Here is a 17,631-nt window from a genome sequence, read left to right on the forward strand (position 1 = left end):
TTGGTTGATTGCTTTTTTAAACTTTATATTGAAACAATCTCATCCTTACAGAAAAATTTCAAAAATAGTACCAAAAACTCATGTACTCTTAATCCAAACTTACCAGTTTTGAACATTTTGCGCTATTTTCTGTCTCTCTGCTTATATACACAATAGTGTTTTTCTGAACTATTTTAAGAATAGATTTTACACATCATGCCCTTTTACTTCAATACTTTGATGCATATTTCTTACAAATGAGGCTATTTTCTTATATGCCCATATGCAGTTATCAAATTCAGGAAATGTAACATTGATATATATTTTAATCTGTCATCCAATGAATTTCATCCATTATTCCAATAGTAATTTTTTTCCCCATGACAGATCCAGTGTAGGATTATACAGTCCCTTTAGTTGCCATGTCTATAGCTTCATTGAATCCAAAACAGTTCCTCACTCTTTCCTGACCTTGACATTTTTTAAGAATACAGAATCTGGGCCTCTCTGCTGCCCTAGGAGTTAAGTCTCAGCACTATCACCACAGCCTGAGTTAGATCCCCAGCCAGGGTACTAACCGACATACGGCTTAGCAGACTTCTCCTGTCTCCAGCCCACTTCTCCCCTCAGCAGTGTATTCCAGTAAATCTGCCTGGTTTGCTCCCCACTCTGTCTCTGGTGAATCCTCTCACTCCCTACATCTCTGGCCTATGCCCCAGTTCTTCTGTGCAATCAATCAATAAATCTTTAAATAAAACAGTAAAGAGAATATTGTTGACTTTAAAAAAAATACAGAATCTAGAACAGTTGGTCCCTGATTTGTGTTTATGTGATGTTGCCTTGTGATAGGTGCAGGTTAGCCTTCACCAGTGGAGACGTCATCAGAAACCACAGCTGAAGGCACCCATGTGACATCTGCACAATATTGGTGATGTTGATTTGGATGACTTTGTTTATGGTATTGTCCATTTTCTCCACTGTTTACTATTTTTCCTTTTGTAAGTGTAAAGTAATTTTAAGGAGATAGATTATATGTCTGTTTTTCCTTTATAACAAGGGTAATTAGAATGCTAAAAAATAAATATGAAGAAAACACTTGCATATTTAACTTTCTGGTCTCTTCTCATATGGAGATATTTTTTATTTTATTTTATTTTTTAAAAAGATTTATTTATTTATGCATACAAGAACCCGGGTACAGGCCAGATGTGTGGGAGGGTGAGAGAATTCACCAGAGCCAGAGTGGGAAACAGAACAGACAGACTGACGAAATACACTGCTGAGGGGAGCAGCGGGCACGACAGGAGAGGTCTGCCACGCCATGTGGGACCCTCGCCAGCCGGCCAGGATCAAACCGGTGCTGCAGAGGCTGCGGACAGCTTCACAGCGCCGAGTTCAACCACCTGTGCCACCAGGGGAGGCCCTGGAGATATTTTTTCAAAACAAAAAGGCATGATACTATAACTCTTAATTTGTACTGGTAGGCAGCTGGGAGCACAGACCTCACACATACCATACAATGAATTAATAACAAGGATATATGCTTCAAAAGAAGTATAGTGAATGGTAAGAGCGTAGTGCATGAAATAGGTGAAGGCATAAATGGTAAGCAATTGAAAAGTTTGCTATTCTAACTGGAGCCAGGACTATTGATTAAGCAAAATCTCTATTTGGGATTAAATAGGGAAAAGACATGTTTTATTTATAGGGATTAACAGAATTTAATCAAAATTATTCTAACTGACTCCTTTTGCATATTAGGAGAAATAGCTAGAAAACATAATAGAATTTTGATAATTTTCATTCATGTTTATTCTTGGTTACTGATTCTTTAAGACAAGACAGCTGTTAAGCCTTTACCATCTCTGGACTTGAGGCATCCTGGCCAAAACCTCATAACTTGGAATCTCCTGATGGGGCTCTTGTTTTTTTCATAGAGTGCCGGAGTCCAGCTCCGACTGGGACTGGGTTTCCGTAAGGACGAGATGGCGCTAGGCGAAGTGAAGGGATGAAGGGAGAGGGAATGAGGAGACACAGACACTTGATAGGGTGCAAGTATCTCCCACTGATAGCCTCAGCGGGGCTTTATTTATAACATCAGAAATTGTTATTGGATCATTACATCATGCAATCATGATTGATTTTAATTGTACATTGTTTCAGAAATTATTAATGATCATTAACAGTGCACAATCCTTTTTCTATTTTTCCTAGTCTATGATTAACTTGGTCACTTGGTTACATTAACTTGGTTACATATTTCCCTAGGTGATGTATATTATTCAGAGAATAGAAACAGGTGCAATACGCAACATAATTTATGCAGTCAAGCTAGATAAAATAAAGCTAAGCAGGCATTGTAAAATCGAAGGCGGCTTCCTACTTTCTATATAGAACCAAAGTGTCCCGGTGCCATGGGAACAATATGTGGGTGCTTTCTCCCAGACCATTTCGCCTCCCGGGGCGCCTCAGGGCCCTCTCCAGTGAGGGACTTTTGCCAGGCTCGATTCCAAGAGCTTTGTTAAGCGTGGCTTGCTAAAGAACTCAGTGTTACTCATAGTAACAGAATTATAAATTGGAGGACGTGGAGGAATATTGGAAACCGTTTCGCTATCAATCATGTTAGAAGGTACTTTTCTCAAACTACTGAGGTGTGCATTACCGAAACTGGCATTGATGCCAAGACTCATTGTGTTAGTCTAAAACTTATAGAAAATTTCCATGGTTTCAATAACTGCCACAAGCAAGTGAAAGAAAGTAGCAGGAGCCTGCTATGGAGATTTCTGACTTTTCAGAAACCTTCCTCATGCCTGGACCTTGTCAGACAGCATGAGTAGCATGGCCCGCGCCAATAGAGTTTCTAGTGGTCAGACTGGAAATTTAGTGTCCACACTTTAGAGGCTGAGTTTTGATTTGAAAATGTTGTTATAACTTCTCCACAGAATTTTGAAAGCCCCCTGAGGACAAAAACAATGTATTGTCACTGAAATAATAATTGATGAAGTGAGGTCAAGATCAAGGATTTCTCTGACTCAATGTGATTTGAGGATGACTAAGCAAGTTACAAAAACTGTTCTTAATCAGTGAAAAAATTAAAACACTTTAGCTTCTAAGCACCTGGGAAGTATGAATAGCTTTCTCTGTACCCTAAACTCAAATTACTTTCTGAGTCACATTAACAGCCTTAAGCAATATGGTACATCCCCAGACGTTGCAAAATTCAGCAAATCCAGTATTTGCTAAACCTGGTAAGTAGGCAGTCACTAAAGGATGTCTTCATATAAATATATAAATGTCTTCATATAAATATACTGAATATACTGAATATACTGATGTCTTCATATAAATTATACATATATATATGTATTCAGTAATATTTGGGTTTTTTCCGTCGGGTGCCAAATTACTTTATTTGAAGGAATGGTACAAATGAAAGATTTAAGTAGATCTTTTGGTACAACTTATAAAAAAGATAAAAGTAACCTCAACATGCATGCACTGCCTTGGTGACTAGGGAAATCACCCCTGGCTATGGGAAGCCAACCTAGGCTTAGTTTACTTTACTTTCTCCCAGAGTGTGCTCCTCATGCCACATTGGGGGACCTTCATCTTGCCCAACTTGGTTGTGTGGTCAGGTCACCCAATTCTTTGATGGATTTCATCTGCTCATTCAGGTGCTGAGTCTCCAGGAAGTCACCAAATGGGGGCTTATGGCAGTGGCCAGTTCGAGCTATTCCAGTAGTGACTGATTCAGGCTATTTTTCTGAGTGTAACGCGTACTGTTGCATTCTGAAGGACTTGCCATCATGAGGGAAGATCCTGTTGCATTCTGAAGGACTTGCCATCCTGAGGGAAGATCCTGTTGCATTCTAAAGGACTTGCCATCCTGAGGGAAGATCCTGTTGCATTCTGAAGGACTTGCCATCCTGAGGGAAGATCCTGCCACCTTGCTGGTGCTGCAGCTTCATCAGTTTCTCAGCATGTTCCCTCTCCTCCTGAGATTGGTGAAGGAAAGACTTGGCAAAGTTCTTCATTGCAGTCGAAGTAAGACAGGCAGGCAGGCAGGAGGGTTGGAGCTTAAGGGAAATCTGGCAGTTGATGGTGGTAGCTTTGGTGCACGAGGAGCATCAGGAGCATCCGGGAGGAGCGTGTGGGGTGCAGGGGTCTTGGTGGCTGCGCAGGGCTGGGGTATCCTTTCACCCTCCTCCCCACCAGGGCGCTGTGGGCAGGTGGAGGTGGGCTGACCTTGCGAGGGCACCGGAGAGGCTTGCAGGACTAGCCAGTTCAGGGCGAGCACTGTTACAGCAGGAAATCACGGTGACTCTCTGCGAAGACTGGATCCTGTTTTCTTACAAAGTCTGGGCTGGACTGACAAAGAGGTAACTTTAACATCTCTGTAGTGGGAACCAAGCAACCTTGTCTCTGCGATCCTGGGTGGCAACAGCTGGAGAAGGTTCTGGGAGGAGGGAAGCTCCCGCATTGGAATAATGGGCTTCGGAACAGCCACAGGGGGTGATGCTGGAAAATGGCCAGAGCAGGTTCCTTTGGGGGCTGTGGTGGTTTGAAGGGTGGGGGCTGTGCCCCTGTGTCCTGGGAGACCAAGCTGCAATCCTTGCCTCTGCCACAGGCTCAGTACACCTGGGCACTAACCCAGTGGGGGGAAAAGCGCTGGCTTTCTGGGTTTGACTTTGTGCACATAGAAATAAGCATAACTTCAAGGTTATATGGGCACATTACCTGTAACTATATCCAATTTGTGGATTTTTTATAAAACGATTTATTCTGAACATTTGTTACATTGTAGTGTAACAAATTACCACATGCCTTGTCACCTAAGTTGAATAATTATCAATATTTTGCCAAATTTGTCTTGTTTTTTAGAAAAGTATTTTATTTTTATTTATTTTTATTTTTTATTTATTTTTTATTTTTATATTCCCCATACAATTGCAACCCCCTTATTTTGACCCCAACCCCTCCTTCCCCCCCCCACCCCCCATAGTTTGTCTCTGGTTCATAGTTGTTTGTTGATTTTGATTTTTTTCTTTCTTATAGTTATTCTTTTTCCTGGTCCCTTATTTAGGTTTTCTAGGTTCCTGCTATGAGTGAGACCATCCGGTATTTTTCTTTAAAAAAGTATTTTCAAGTAAATCCAAGAGGAACTATTTCTCCCTTAAATATTCACATATGTGTTGTGCCCAAGATCAGCAGACTCGGCGAGCATAGCCTCCAAGAACCCAAAGAGGGCCGATGCAAACACAAAAGGGAGTTTATTACAGACTCGAGTCCGGGCTCATGGCACCTACCAATGCAGTGGCAGATATTGAGAGCCCCGATCAAAGGAAGCAGGGGTCTTTTGAAAGGTCAAATCATTGACCTTACAAATGACCTTACAAATCATTACTCATTGGCTACAAGGATGCGTTCTCCAACTTTGCCCGGCTATAATTCTAAGCTGACTTGCCCGAGATGCAGCTCCAGCCTGCAGCTCCAATTATAGCAAGTTCGCCCTCATTGGTGACTGGAGGGCGAGGGTGGAGTGAGGGTCGAAACTATCTCTGGAATGCAGTCGTCTTTCCTGGGACAGCAAAACCTAAAATTCTAAAATGGCAGTTACACACAAAATGACAAAGTGATGGCTAAGAATACTTATGCTTGGTTCCACAATATGCCGTCTCTTAAAAGGGGGCTTTTTGTTTGTTTTTAACATAACCATAACATCATTGTCACACCTAACAAAATTAACAACACTCCCTTAAAGTTCTTGATTTTAATGTATTTGATTTCTCTAATTGCCCCCAAAATACCTTTTTACAATTGGGTTGTCTTTGTGTTCAAATAAATACCTTCAATTTGGTGAATTTTCTCAGACTCCTTAGTTGGAATTAGTCACCTGTGTTTAGCACCAGGTTGCCTGGAGTTAGCTATATATAGGTTCTAAATTGTAAGATCCTTGAAGTAGGGAATTTGTGTCTTATTAATCTTTTTACCTTACTGTGCCTCCATCCTTAACTTGCAGACTAGGATAACATAGTATTGCATTTTGAAAAGAAATGACATTGGGAAGCAAGGATGAGTTGATGATCATTTGTAGGCAAGTGCTACACATTTTAATTTTAATTTGGAGGCCATAATACATTCCTGTAAGATTTCTTCTGTCCTCTCTTCCTTCTTCCCTTCCTTCCCAGAATAACTTATCTTTAAATTGTCAAAAAAGATTAGACTTTTTTTTACATCCACAAAGTATCTTGAAATCCTACAGAAGGAACATTAAAAGGCTCCTCTGATTCTATTGAATAGAAACCAAGGAGAACTGATGTTGAACTTTCTTTGAAGCATCTGATGGAAATCTAACCAATTGGCAAATAGCTGCAATTACAGCTCTGGGATACATGGTAAGAACCCTTGTCAGAATAAGTGGGGGAAGGATATTCCTGGTGGCCCTAGGGGTTAAGAGGCAACCTATGAAGCTATCCGCAGCCTCTGCAGCATGAGTTTGATGCCTGGCTGGCCAGGGAGCAACGCACATGGCGCTGCAGACCTCTCCTGTCTCGCCCGCTGCTCCCCTCAGCAGTGTATTTCGTCGGTCTGCCTGTTCTGCCCCCCACTCTGTCTCTGGTGAATCCTCTCACCATCCACACTTCTGACCTGTACCCCAGTTCTTGTATGAATAAATAAATAAATCTTAAAAAAAAAAGAATAAGCGGGGGAGAAGTTGCATTCATGATCTGCCTTTGCAAATAATTATTTCTTGGATGCCTACTACATACAAGAATGACTTACACACATTTCCCTGAGCTAGTTTTATTCCCATTTTACAAATTTATAAACTGAGACTCATAAAGGTTAAGTAGGTCCCTCAAAGTCAGCTAATAAAGTGTGGTGAATATGGTTGTGAACTCATGTCTATTTGAAAGTAAAGCCATGTCTAAAATTAAAATGGAGGTGAAATAGCGGGTCTGGCCCTTCCAAAGAACCATTAAAATGTTTCTATTTTAATGTTAACTCATAGCTTGAACTTCAAACAATTTTAAAATAATTGTCTTTATAACAAAAACTATAAGACACTGTTAAAACATAGAACAAGTCAGAGGCATGTTCATGGATAGGGAGAATCTTTATAGGACCAACCAAAAGCAATATGCAGATTTCAATGCCCAGAAAAATACTAAAATTTCTATGGGGCCATAAAAGATGCCAAATAGCTAAAATAATTCTGAGGGGAAAAGATCGAGGCATCATGTTACTGGAATTTAAACAACATAATAAAACAACAAAAATAGTATGGTCATAGAATAAAAATGGATAATGGATCAATGGAACATAATTGAGAGCTCTGAAATGAATCTCACCCTATACAGGCACTTGATTTATGATATGGGAGTGCTGGCAAAACTGGACAGCCACATGTAAAATTACGGAACTGGATCACTCTTAACTCCAAACACAAAAGTAATTCAAAATGGAGTAAAGATTTGGATGTAAAACCTGATGCCATAAAATACAAAAGAAGACAGGTGACCTCACTCCATGACATCAAGGGTAGAGATGTCTTTGGAATTTGATCCCAACAGTAAGGAAAATGAAAACAAAAATAAGCAATTGGGACTACATCAAATTAAAAAGCTTTTGCACAGCAAATAAAAAGCTATCAACAGATTAAAAAGACAGACCACTGAACAGGAAAAGGTATTTGCACAAGCCACATCTGATAAGGAATTACCATCCAAGGTATATATGCCAAGTAACAAATTTAACAATCTCTAATTTAATAACCAAACAACTCAGTTAAAAAAATGAGAAGATCTGAATAGACACTTTTCCAAAGAAGATCTACAGATGACCAATAGCATATGAACAGTGTTCAACATCACTTACTAGGGAAATGTGAATCAAAACCACAATGAAATATCATGTCACACCAGTGAGAATGTTTTACAATAAAAAGATTGCTAACAAGAAATGCTAGCAAAATGTGGAGAAAGAGGAACCTTTTACACACTGTTGTGGGAATGTAAATTGATGCAGTCATTTTGGAAAGTGGTATGGGCCTTCCTCAAAAAAATAAACAGAACTACCATATGAGACAGCAATTCCACTTCTGGGTATCCATCTAAGAGGATATGTAGCCATCCATCCATCCAATGGAAAAGTATTCTGCTGTAAGGAAAGATAAAAGTTTGCCATTTGCAGCAAAAAATGAGAGGAACTTCAATTATTAGATGACATAAAATGTTGAACTGAGTATACAAAGCTGATTCAAAAGTATATGGACTTCATTAAAGCCATTTAGTGTGCTTTAATTAGTAAATTACACTCTTCTGACCTCATGAATGCGTAAGAATTTCACACACTTGCTTTTCACAGCAGGGGTCTGAGCTTAGTCATCACTTTCAATTAAACTAACATAAGAAATCAAGACCTACAGTTTATTTAAGTCAACATATTATTTTTCCTTTAATTTTCAGCCTGTAAGTAGATCTCTAATTCATAAAATAACTAATTATTTTCTATACTAGACTCTAGCTATTGTTTGATAATTGAGTCTAACCTCTGTACCCATTGACTTAAATATCTTTAGACCTTTGGTTTCAAGAATCTTTTAAAAGCCTTAAGAATAAGGGCTACTTTTTAGCAGTTTTATTGTGACTTTTATTAACACCACAAATGGAAGCTTTAGGCAAATACTTCAAATATCAAATACATGGTAATAGAAAGAAAAGTAAAAGTGGTATTTCCATTATCAATTAAAAAAAGAACAGCTAAAGAAAAGCTGGAGATGGAGGAAAGGGTCAGACTGCAGCTGAGGGCCAAGAGAAGGCATCTGATGATAAGTGATGCACAGTTACAGAAATCAGGATGATAAAAAAAAAAAAGAGAGAGGAACTTGAGATCATACAAAACAAAATGAGGAAGAAAAAAAATAGTGGATGATTTCACCTGTTTGTGCTATGTAAGAAAATAAAGTAGACAATGGACAAAACAAAATAAAAATAAACCGGTGAACACAGATAATGGAAATGAGGTTAATGGAGGTGAAGAGTGTTGGTGAGTGAAAACAAGTGTGGAGGAGGTATAATGGATGGTGATGGGTGTTTTTTCTGTTTGGTTTGGTTTTTCCTTTAAAAAAGAAGTCAATAGCTAGCACATGGAAACTAACCCAGTGCCTACTGATAGAGGACTGGATCAAGAAAATGTGGTATAGCCACACAATGGAATATCATTCTGCCATAAGGAAAGATGAAATGTTGGCCTCTACAGCAAAAACAGAAGGAGTTGGAGGGAATTATGCCCTAAAGTCAGAATAGCAAAGACAAACACTGGACATTTATAAAGCCAACAATTGGACGAAGCGAAATACCTATAAAACTGGAAGATGCTAGTCAATGAAGTGAGGTTTCTGATGCTAAGAAAGAGGGAGTTTGTGGGGAGGGAAAAAAAGGGCAAAGGGATATAAGAGATGGTGGTGGGGAAAAAAATAAAAAAATAAGATTTCAACTTCACTTTAAAAAAATTAAAAATGTAATTGTTTTAAAATAACTAGATTTAAAATAACTAGATTCAGTAGCTAACAGCCAGGTGCAGAAAGACCTGTGATGTTGGGTGCTTAACAGTCCCGGATTCTGATCACATCTCTACCTCTTACTGACTTGGGTGTCTCTGAGCCTAGATAACACACTCACCCTGCAAAAATGTTGAGAAGCTTCTGGCACAGTGTCCATCACGTAGGTTCTGGCATAGCAGGGTTGCTGAATCATTATTTCGGTGGTTTTGCAGCTGCCTGCATGCTCTGTGCAAGGTGAGGCTGCTAGCTTAGGGGCAAGTTAAAAGGGGAGCTCAAGATGAACTCTGTTTGGGTAGTCTCAGAGGTTTTTCTTGGAAACCTTTCCAGCTGATCCTTCTGTTTCTTCTCCCTCATCTCCTGATTTTTTTTTTTTTAATGGAAAAAATCAGGAGATCATGGGAGCAATGCTGAAAGGAACTTTAGAATTTAATTTTAGGGGCCTCCCTGCTGGCGCAAGGGGTTAAGCACCGCACTATGAAGCAGTCCTCAGCCTTTGCAGCACAAGTTCAATCCCCGGCCCGCCAGAGAGAAACCCACATGGCACAGCAGACCTCTCCTGTCTCACCCGCTGCTCCCCTCAGCAGTGTTATTTCAGTCAATCTGCCTGTTCTGTTCCCCACTCTGTCTCTGGTGGATCCTCTCACCCCCCTATATCTCTGGCCTGCACCCCAGCTCTTGTATGCATAAATAAATAAATCTTTTTTTAATTAATTTTAATTGCATGCATTTGTGTGCTAGCTCACATTTTTGGAGCCTTTCATGTGATTAGATCAATTCTAATTTACCTGCTACACCTGGGAGCCTCCCTGGTACCCGGTTCCTCGGCTCCCTTTCCGAATCCCGTTTTAGAGAAGCTGTTTTTCGGCAGCACCTGGTTGTCAGGTGCCACCCCCTGGAGGGCGGAAAGGCAGCTTGGGAGCTTTGACCCTCAACGCCCAGCCTCAGCTCCTGTCGCGAGGCGGGTAAGAACCGCGGGGAGCGCCAGGGGGCGCCAGGGAGTCGGGCCGCGAGCGGGGAGTCAGGTCCCCACCCGCAGCTCGGCCCGCGTGACCCGACGACCCCGCCCCGCCCCTCCGAGCGGTTGCGGCCCCCCGAGATTCTGGGCGTTAACCTCCTCTGCGCGCGCCGCCCCGCCCAGGTGAGGACGCGGTGGCACCAGCCCCAGTTGGCGCTTGGAGGCCGTGGAGAGGTTTGACCCTCCCCAGCTTGGGTTCTAGAGGCTGCAGGTTGATCAGCATCTGGGATTTTACTTCTAGATTAGGCGTTCTCCGCTGAGGTCATCATGAACTTTTTCCAGCTCCTGATGAAAAAGAAGGAAGTAAGTTTTCATTGACAATCTTGACTGGAAATGTTGATTTTTATAGATGAAAAAAGATGGTGTAGATCTCGAAGTAGAAAATGACAGGTAGCTAAGGGGGATGGATGTTCACCCACAACCTCTTCTTTGTCAGCTTATTCCTTTGGTGCTGATCATGACTGCCGCAGCGAGTGGAGCTTCGTCTTTTGCTGTATATTCCCTTCAGAAATCCGATGTGATGTAAGTAGGCCTCTTTTATTATTTTTTTAAAGATTTACTTATTTATACAAGCACTGGGTACAGTCAGAAGCGCGAGAGGGTGAGAGAATTCGCCAGAGCCGGGAGCAGAACAGGCAGAAGGACAGAAGTACACTGCTGAGGGGAGCAGCGGGTCTGCGCTCCATGTGGGACCCTCCTCCGGTGGCCGGGGAGCAGCCGGGGATCGAACTGGCGCTGCAGAGGCTGTGGGCAGCTTCGCAACCCAGCGCTCAACCGCTGCGCCACGGGGCCTCTTTTAGAAAAACCTCTTTTTCAAGGTTTGGTCTTCGGTTTTATGAAATGCATGTCATTTTCCTAGTCCTCACTCCCAACCACCAAGATAAGAATGTCAAATTGTGAACTTAGAATCAGGGCTGGAAAGCATCCTGATTACCGAACTATTAAATTATGATATTGGTAACACTAGTTTGTTCCTTGTATTTAAATATCCTTTCATCCACTGGCCTTCTACCTCTTCTGCAGAGGTTTGATTTTTTTTGACTTTGGAAGTGAAAAGTTCTTAAATGGTCTCTTGAGATTTTTATCATCAAAGAAATCATTGTAATGAAATTTTCAAATTTCAGTTTTATGGGAAAGGTCTTTCCTAATGTGGTAGAGCTTATGCATTCAGTTGTCTATAGTGTCATTCTGGGTACAAAAGGGTAAAATGCTGTGTTTCCTGGAATATGAAGAAGAGATAGACTTGAAAATGATCTTGACCGGGTCAGTGCTGGAAAGGGCGGTTTTGGTAAGATCTGGAAGAGGAATCTAGGACAATGCAGATCACCAACTACTACACAGTTCAAGACCAGCTCTTCAGCCCACTCCAGAAAACAGGGAAAGATCACTTTTGCTTACTCTTAGACTGGGACTTCTACGCACATTGCTGTTCAGCTTATGGGAACATTCTCTAGTCCAGCACAATAAAGGGACCTCCACAGACCTCCTACCTAGGAAGGGACTTGGTTCTTAATGTTTAAGCCAAACTGTGAAGCTCCCTTAATGAATCTTCCATCAGTTTCAGTTAACTACTAGATGAATGGCTAAGTATGCAGACAGTCAGTCCCTAGCAAGTTTATATACCCAATATCCGAGTTGGTTTAAATTTGCTTGCTTTTATGTAATCAGTTTTCTTTTATTTTCAGCATTGATCGAAAAAAAAATCCAGAGCCTTGGGAAAATGTGGATCCTAATGTACCTGGAAAGGTATTGCTAAACTAAAAAGTGACTTCATTTAGCATAAGACTAAGCATCCTTGTGAGCAAAATAGGTGTAATGCTATTTAGTGTAGTGTTAGAGAGTTTTGGAGACCAAGGATCAAATTCTTGTTCTAGGTGATTTTAGCCACAGGTGATTTTAGATGAGTTGGCCTTTCTGAGGCTCTCAGAATTTACTAAATGGGCACAGTAATGGGGCTTTGCCTCAGATTTAAGAGGTTTAAACAAGATAAAATACATAGAGCCTGGCCCAGCACATTACCTGACCCTTAGTAAGCTCTCAAATGATAACTTTTGTCATGATTGTAATATATTATCTCATTTTACCCATTATCTAAAGTAAATACTAAGTCTATCATGAATAATAACAGGAGCTCTTGAAAACAGGAGTGGCAACCTCTAAGCAAAGTTATCTAATATCTACTTTTATGACTATCCTAAAGACTTTTTACATTTTTATTATTTTGAAAGTAAGAAACATTGCGTTTATTGGAATGAATACTACTTAGGTCTGTCAGGAAAGCTATGTTTTCAGACAAAACTTTCAAAGTTTCAAATAGTAGGTTTTTACCTACTGAGAACATTTATGATCTTTAAAATTACCTACATTTCTAGATCTTGGGGTAATAGAAAACTTATAAGGGTAAATGAAAATCTCTGAATGTGAGTTCTTTGGAAATCAAGAGCTGCCTGTGGTTCTGCTCATTTCCTTTATTGCATAACTTAGCTCATTTGTAACTTTATTGCATATTACAAAGAGGAAATTTTGTAAAGAGCCTACAGTGTTCCAAACCCCATCCTTGGGGCATTATATACCACCCAGTAATGGGAGCAGCCAGATTTTTTTTAACTTCCAGTTCACATAAGGCATGGGAAGTTCAAAAATTTAGAATCTGTTAAGTGAATCTGGGACAAAGGCCTATGACCTTGCTCTCTGATCCTGAAACAATCAGGCGCCGGCCGTAAGGCTTTTAGAAGAAGGAGTGACAGAAACCGACCTGTATTACTATTTTGTGCATGTTTTAGAGATGGGAAGAGGTGATTCTTTGACTCCAGATGCTGTGGTGATGCTTTTTCTAAAGAGAAATGTAGACAAATCCTAACATGGTTGTGGGTGTGAAGAACAGGTCCTAACAAAAAATTTTTGTTTTTGCCTTTTTTTAAAGCTTATCACAATTAACCAACAATGGAAGCCCATTGAAGAGTTGCAGAAGGTTCGGAGGGCAACCAAATGATCAACTTTTGCCATTTCTTCTAATGAGAACTCTATGAATCTAGTGGAAAGATTTCTGTACAAACTAGATTATGGAAACCAGTGTGCGGAAATGCTTCTGCTACATTTTTAGGGCTTGCCTACATTTTCAGACTGCGGATAAATAATAAAGGTGTGCAGCAATAACCAATAGCAATAACATATTCTAAAACTAAGTATTTCGTGTTTTTTTTGTTGTTGTTGTTGTAAATTTGAATTTTGCATGTTGAATTTTTTTTGTTTATGATACCTGAATGTTTTCCTTAAAATGCATAAAGATTTGTAATTTTGTCTATAGTAAGATACTACTTGTACAAGATTTCTTAAAGACTAGATCCACACTCAAATGAAGGCAAATTTTTTTTGGGGAAAATAACACATTTTGAATCATGGAGCTTCATCTTTTAATTAACATCCAAAGCAAATGTCTGTGTAAACTTTTCCATGCTGTTCATTTACCAGACATTTATTTAGCACCTACTGTTATTGAGACACTGTTCTTATGCAGGTGGATAAGCCAAATTTTGGAGAGAGATGAAAAAAGATGGTAAGTACAATCAGGAAAATGAAGTGGTGATGAGTATGAAACATGTATGAAGCTTAGTCTTAGAGGAAGTGCTGGGATTCTGGTGGTGAATAGAAATGTGGGACTTGCCAACATTGGCCCTACTGATGCCAAAGCTTACAGAGTGCTCCTCTGAGGACTGGACAGGGGGGAATGGAGAGCTTTTCCAGCATCCACCAGAGTCTGGGACTACTCTTCACATGGCCGGTGGTGATTGTCTGTCCTTGAAAACAGGACCAAATAAAAACTTGATTTTCAGATATTTTTAATTAGCTATAGTTCACATACAATGGTATTCATTTAAAGTACACAATTCAGTGGTTTTCACAAAGTTTTGAAGCCATTTCCACCTTCTGATTCCAGAACATCTTCATCTCTTCCCAAAAACCCTGTACCCACTAATGCATTCCCCCATTCCTGAACCCTCTGTTTCCAGGCCCCAGGGAAATACTAATAAACCTTATCTCTAAGGACTTGCTTATTCTGGACATTCATATAAATGGAATCACACACTATGTGGCCTCTATGTATGGCCACTTAACGTTTTCAAAATCCATCCATGTTGTACCATGTATCAGTAACTCATGTTTAATATCCTATTATATGGATATACCATATTTTGCTTACCCATCAGTTGATGGACATTTATATTTGTGTCAACTTTTTGACTTATGAATAATTCCGCTGTGAGAAGTCACGTACACAAATTGTACAGCCAAATCTCTGTTGAGCATGCATTTCCAATTCCCTTGGGTATATACCGCGGTCATTTTTAACTCAGATAAAGGTGTTAAATGTCTTTTTAAAATTTTCCATTTGAATATAGTAAAATTTGAAGATAAGGGCTAAATTCTTATCACTCTCAGCGCTATAAAAAATAAAACTCTTCTTTACTATTCAGCAATCAAAAAAAATAAACTCATGCCATTCACAACAACATGGATGGAGCTAGAAGGAATTATCCTCAGCAAAATAAGCCAGGAGGGAAAAGACAAATATTGGATGGTTTCACTTATAGGAGAAATATAGGGGAACCAAATAAGGGATCAAGGAAAAAACAAAACAATAAAAAAATGAGCAGGCAACTATATATCAGACTCTGCAAGGGAGGGGAGGCAGAGGGGATCAAAATGGGAGGTAGATCACAAGGGACTATGGTGATGGTGCGCTGGTGAATTGGTGGTGGGAATTTTATGGGGACTATATCTGAGAGGAGAAAGTATACATTGTACAAAAATGAACAATATATAAATAAAAAAATTATACCCCCCAAAAAAGCTATTCTTGCTAGAGAGATGGCAATTCTGAAAGGATTAAAGCACAACTACTTCTACCAACATTTGTTAGTTATCACCGCAGGTTTTCCCAGATGAAAATCTATGGTTAATCTCAAGGAATTACTTGTACTAATTAGGAAGTCCAATTTTACTTGCTTTAAGCTTCTTAAGTGCTGGTTGGCCAACTAGAAGAGCAAATTGCTGAGGGTTTTGTGAGGGATGACTATGCCTTTTGACTTTAAAACACAATCTGAGTGGAAAGCTTTGGTAATAAGGGGTGGATATGACAATTGAAGGTATCATCAGCAGGTTTGGGAGGGAGAAAGAGGAAAAGAAAAAGATTTATTCAAAACTACCATGAGATACCATCTTACACCAGTGAGAATGGCACATATTAAAAAAACTAGCAACAACAAATGTTGGCGAGGGTGTGGAGAAAAAGGAACTCTTCTGCACTGTTGATGGGAGTGCAAACTGGTCCAACCACTGTGGAAAGCTGTGTGGAGATTTCTGGACCTACTAAACATAGAGCTTCCATATGATCCAGCAATTCCACTCCTAGGTATTTACCCAAAGGACACAGAAACATCAATTCCAAAGAGCACCTGCACCCCTATGTTTATAGCAGCACTGTTTACAATAGCTAAGCTTTGGAAACAGCCCAAATGCCCAAAAATAGATGACTGGATCAAGAAGATGTGGTCCATATACACCATGGAATATTACTCAGCATTCAAAAAAGATAAACACATGCAATTTGCAGCAACATGGATGGCGCTGGAAGGGATCATGCTCAGCGAAATAAGCCAAAAAGAAAAAGAAAAATACCAGATGGTCTCACTCATAGCAGGAATCTAGAAAACTTAAATAAGGGACCAGGAAAATGAATATAAGAAAGTGAAAATCAAAATCAACATAAAAAATATGAACCAGAGACACTTTTAGGGGGGCGGGGGCGGGAGGGGAGGGATTGGGGTCAGAATGGGGGGGCTGCAATTGTATGGGGAATATAACAATAAAATTTATAAAAAAAATAAAAGTATATTTAGAAATGAAAAAAAAAAAAGAAAAAGATTTATTAATGTCTTTTTTGGTTGGCATTTTTTGCCAAATGTTTGTTTGAAAATTTTGAACTTGTAGAAATTTGAAAGACTAGTACAAAGAGTACTCACATTTTTATTAACATTTTGTCACATTTCCTGTGTCTCTGTGTATATTATGCTTTTTTAAAAAATGAGCTCTTTGAAAATAAGTTAGACATCAAAAAGCTTTTTTAAAAATTTTTAAAAGATTTATTTATCTATGCATACAAGAGCTGGGGTGTAGGCCAGAGGTACCGGAAGTGAGAGGATTTACCAAAGACAGAGTGGGGAGCAGAACAGGCAGATTCACTGAAATACTCCTGAGGGGAGCAGCGGGGGAGACAGGAGAGGTCTGCTGCGCCATGTGGGTAGCTCCCTGGCCAGGGAACAAACTCGTGCTGCAGTGGCTGCGGATAACTTCATAGGTTGTGTTTTAACCCCTGTAATACCAGGGAGGGCACATAAAGCTTTTTATGCCTAAGAAAAAAGGCATTTATCTGACTAAAACTATTATCATCACTAAGAAGATTAACATTAATTCAGTAATATCACCTTACACACAACCCATTTTCTTAAATTATAGTTTCCTTTATTGCTGTATTTTTAAGTCCAGATTCCAATGCAAGGTTTACTTGTTGCATTTAGTTGCTAGGTTGCTATACTGAGTACTTGACAAATGTGTGCTCATGGAAGTGTCTCCAAAACTACTCTCTACAGAATATGATCTGGATTAGATTCTCTTGGATGTGGACTTTATTTTTTTTCATAGATTTATGTATTTATTTATACAAGCACTGGGTACAGTCAGAAGCACGGGAGGGTGAGAGAATTCACCAGAGCCAGAGCGGGGAGCAGAACAGGCAGACTGATGAAATACACTGCTGAGGGGAGCAGCGGACATGGCAGGAGAGGTCTGTCACGCCATGTGGGGCCCTCGCTGGCGGCCGGGGATTGAACCGGTGTTGCAGAGGCTGCGGGCAGCTCCGCAGCCCAGCGCTCAACCACTGCGCCACCAGGGGAGGCCCTGGATGTGGACTTTAAACTTTTAAAATTTTTGATACAATACCACATTTTTATGTAATTTAAATACTTAAGAATTTGTACAGTTACTGAGCACTCACTGTGTGGTAGGCATTGTG

General features: G+C 40.0%; 1 protein-coding gene across 1 annotated transcript; it reads left to right on the forward strand.

The window, feature by feature from the left end:
- Positions 1-10,826: 10,826 nt before the first annotated feature.
- Positions 10,827-13,551, forward strand: LOC311175028 (normal mucosa of esophagus-specific gene 1 protein; the record flags this gene model as incomplete). The annotated part of the gene is made up of 4 exons (XM_084239891.1): positions 10,827-10,862; positions 10,996-11,081; positions 12,245-12,305; positions 13,483-13,551. 4 exons carry the CDS (start codon positions 10,827-10,829, stop codon positions 13,549-13,551), a joined length of 252 nt encoding a protein of 83 aa, XP_084096017.1.
- Between the last annotated feature and the right edge of the window lie 4,080 nt (positions 13,552-17,631).

The sequence above is a fragment of the Talpa europaea genome, assembly GCF_964194135.1.
Source record: "Talpa europaea genome assembly, chromosome: 8".
In the NCBI taxonomy this organism is placed as follows: domain Eukaryota; kingdom Metazoa; phylum Chordata; class Mammalia; order Eulipotyphla; family Talpidae; genus Talpa; species Talpa europaea.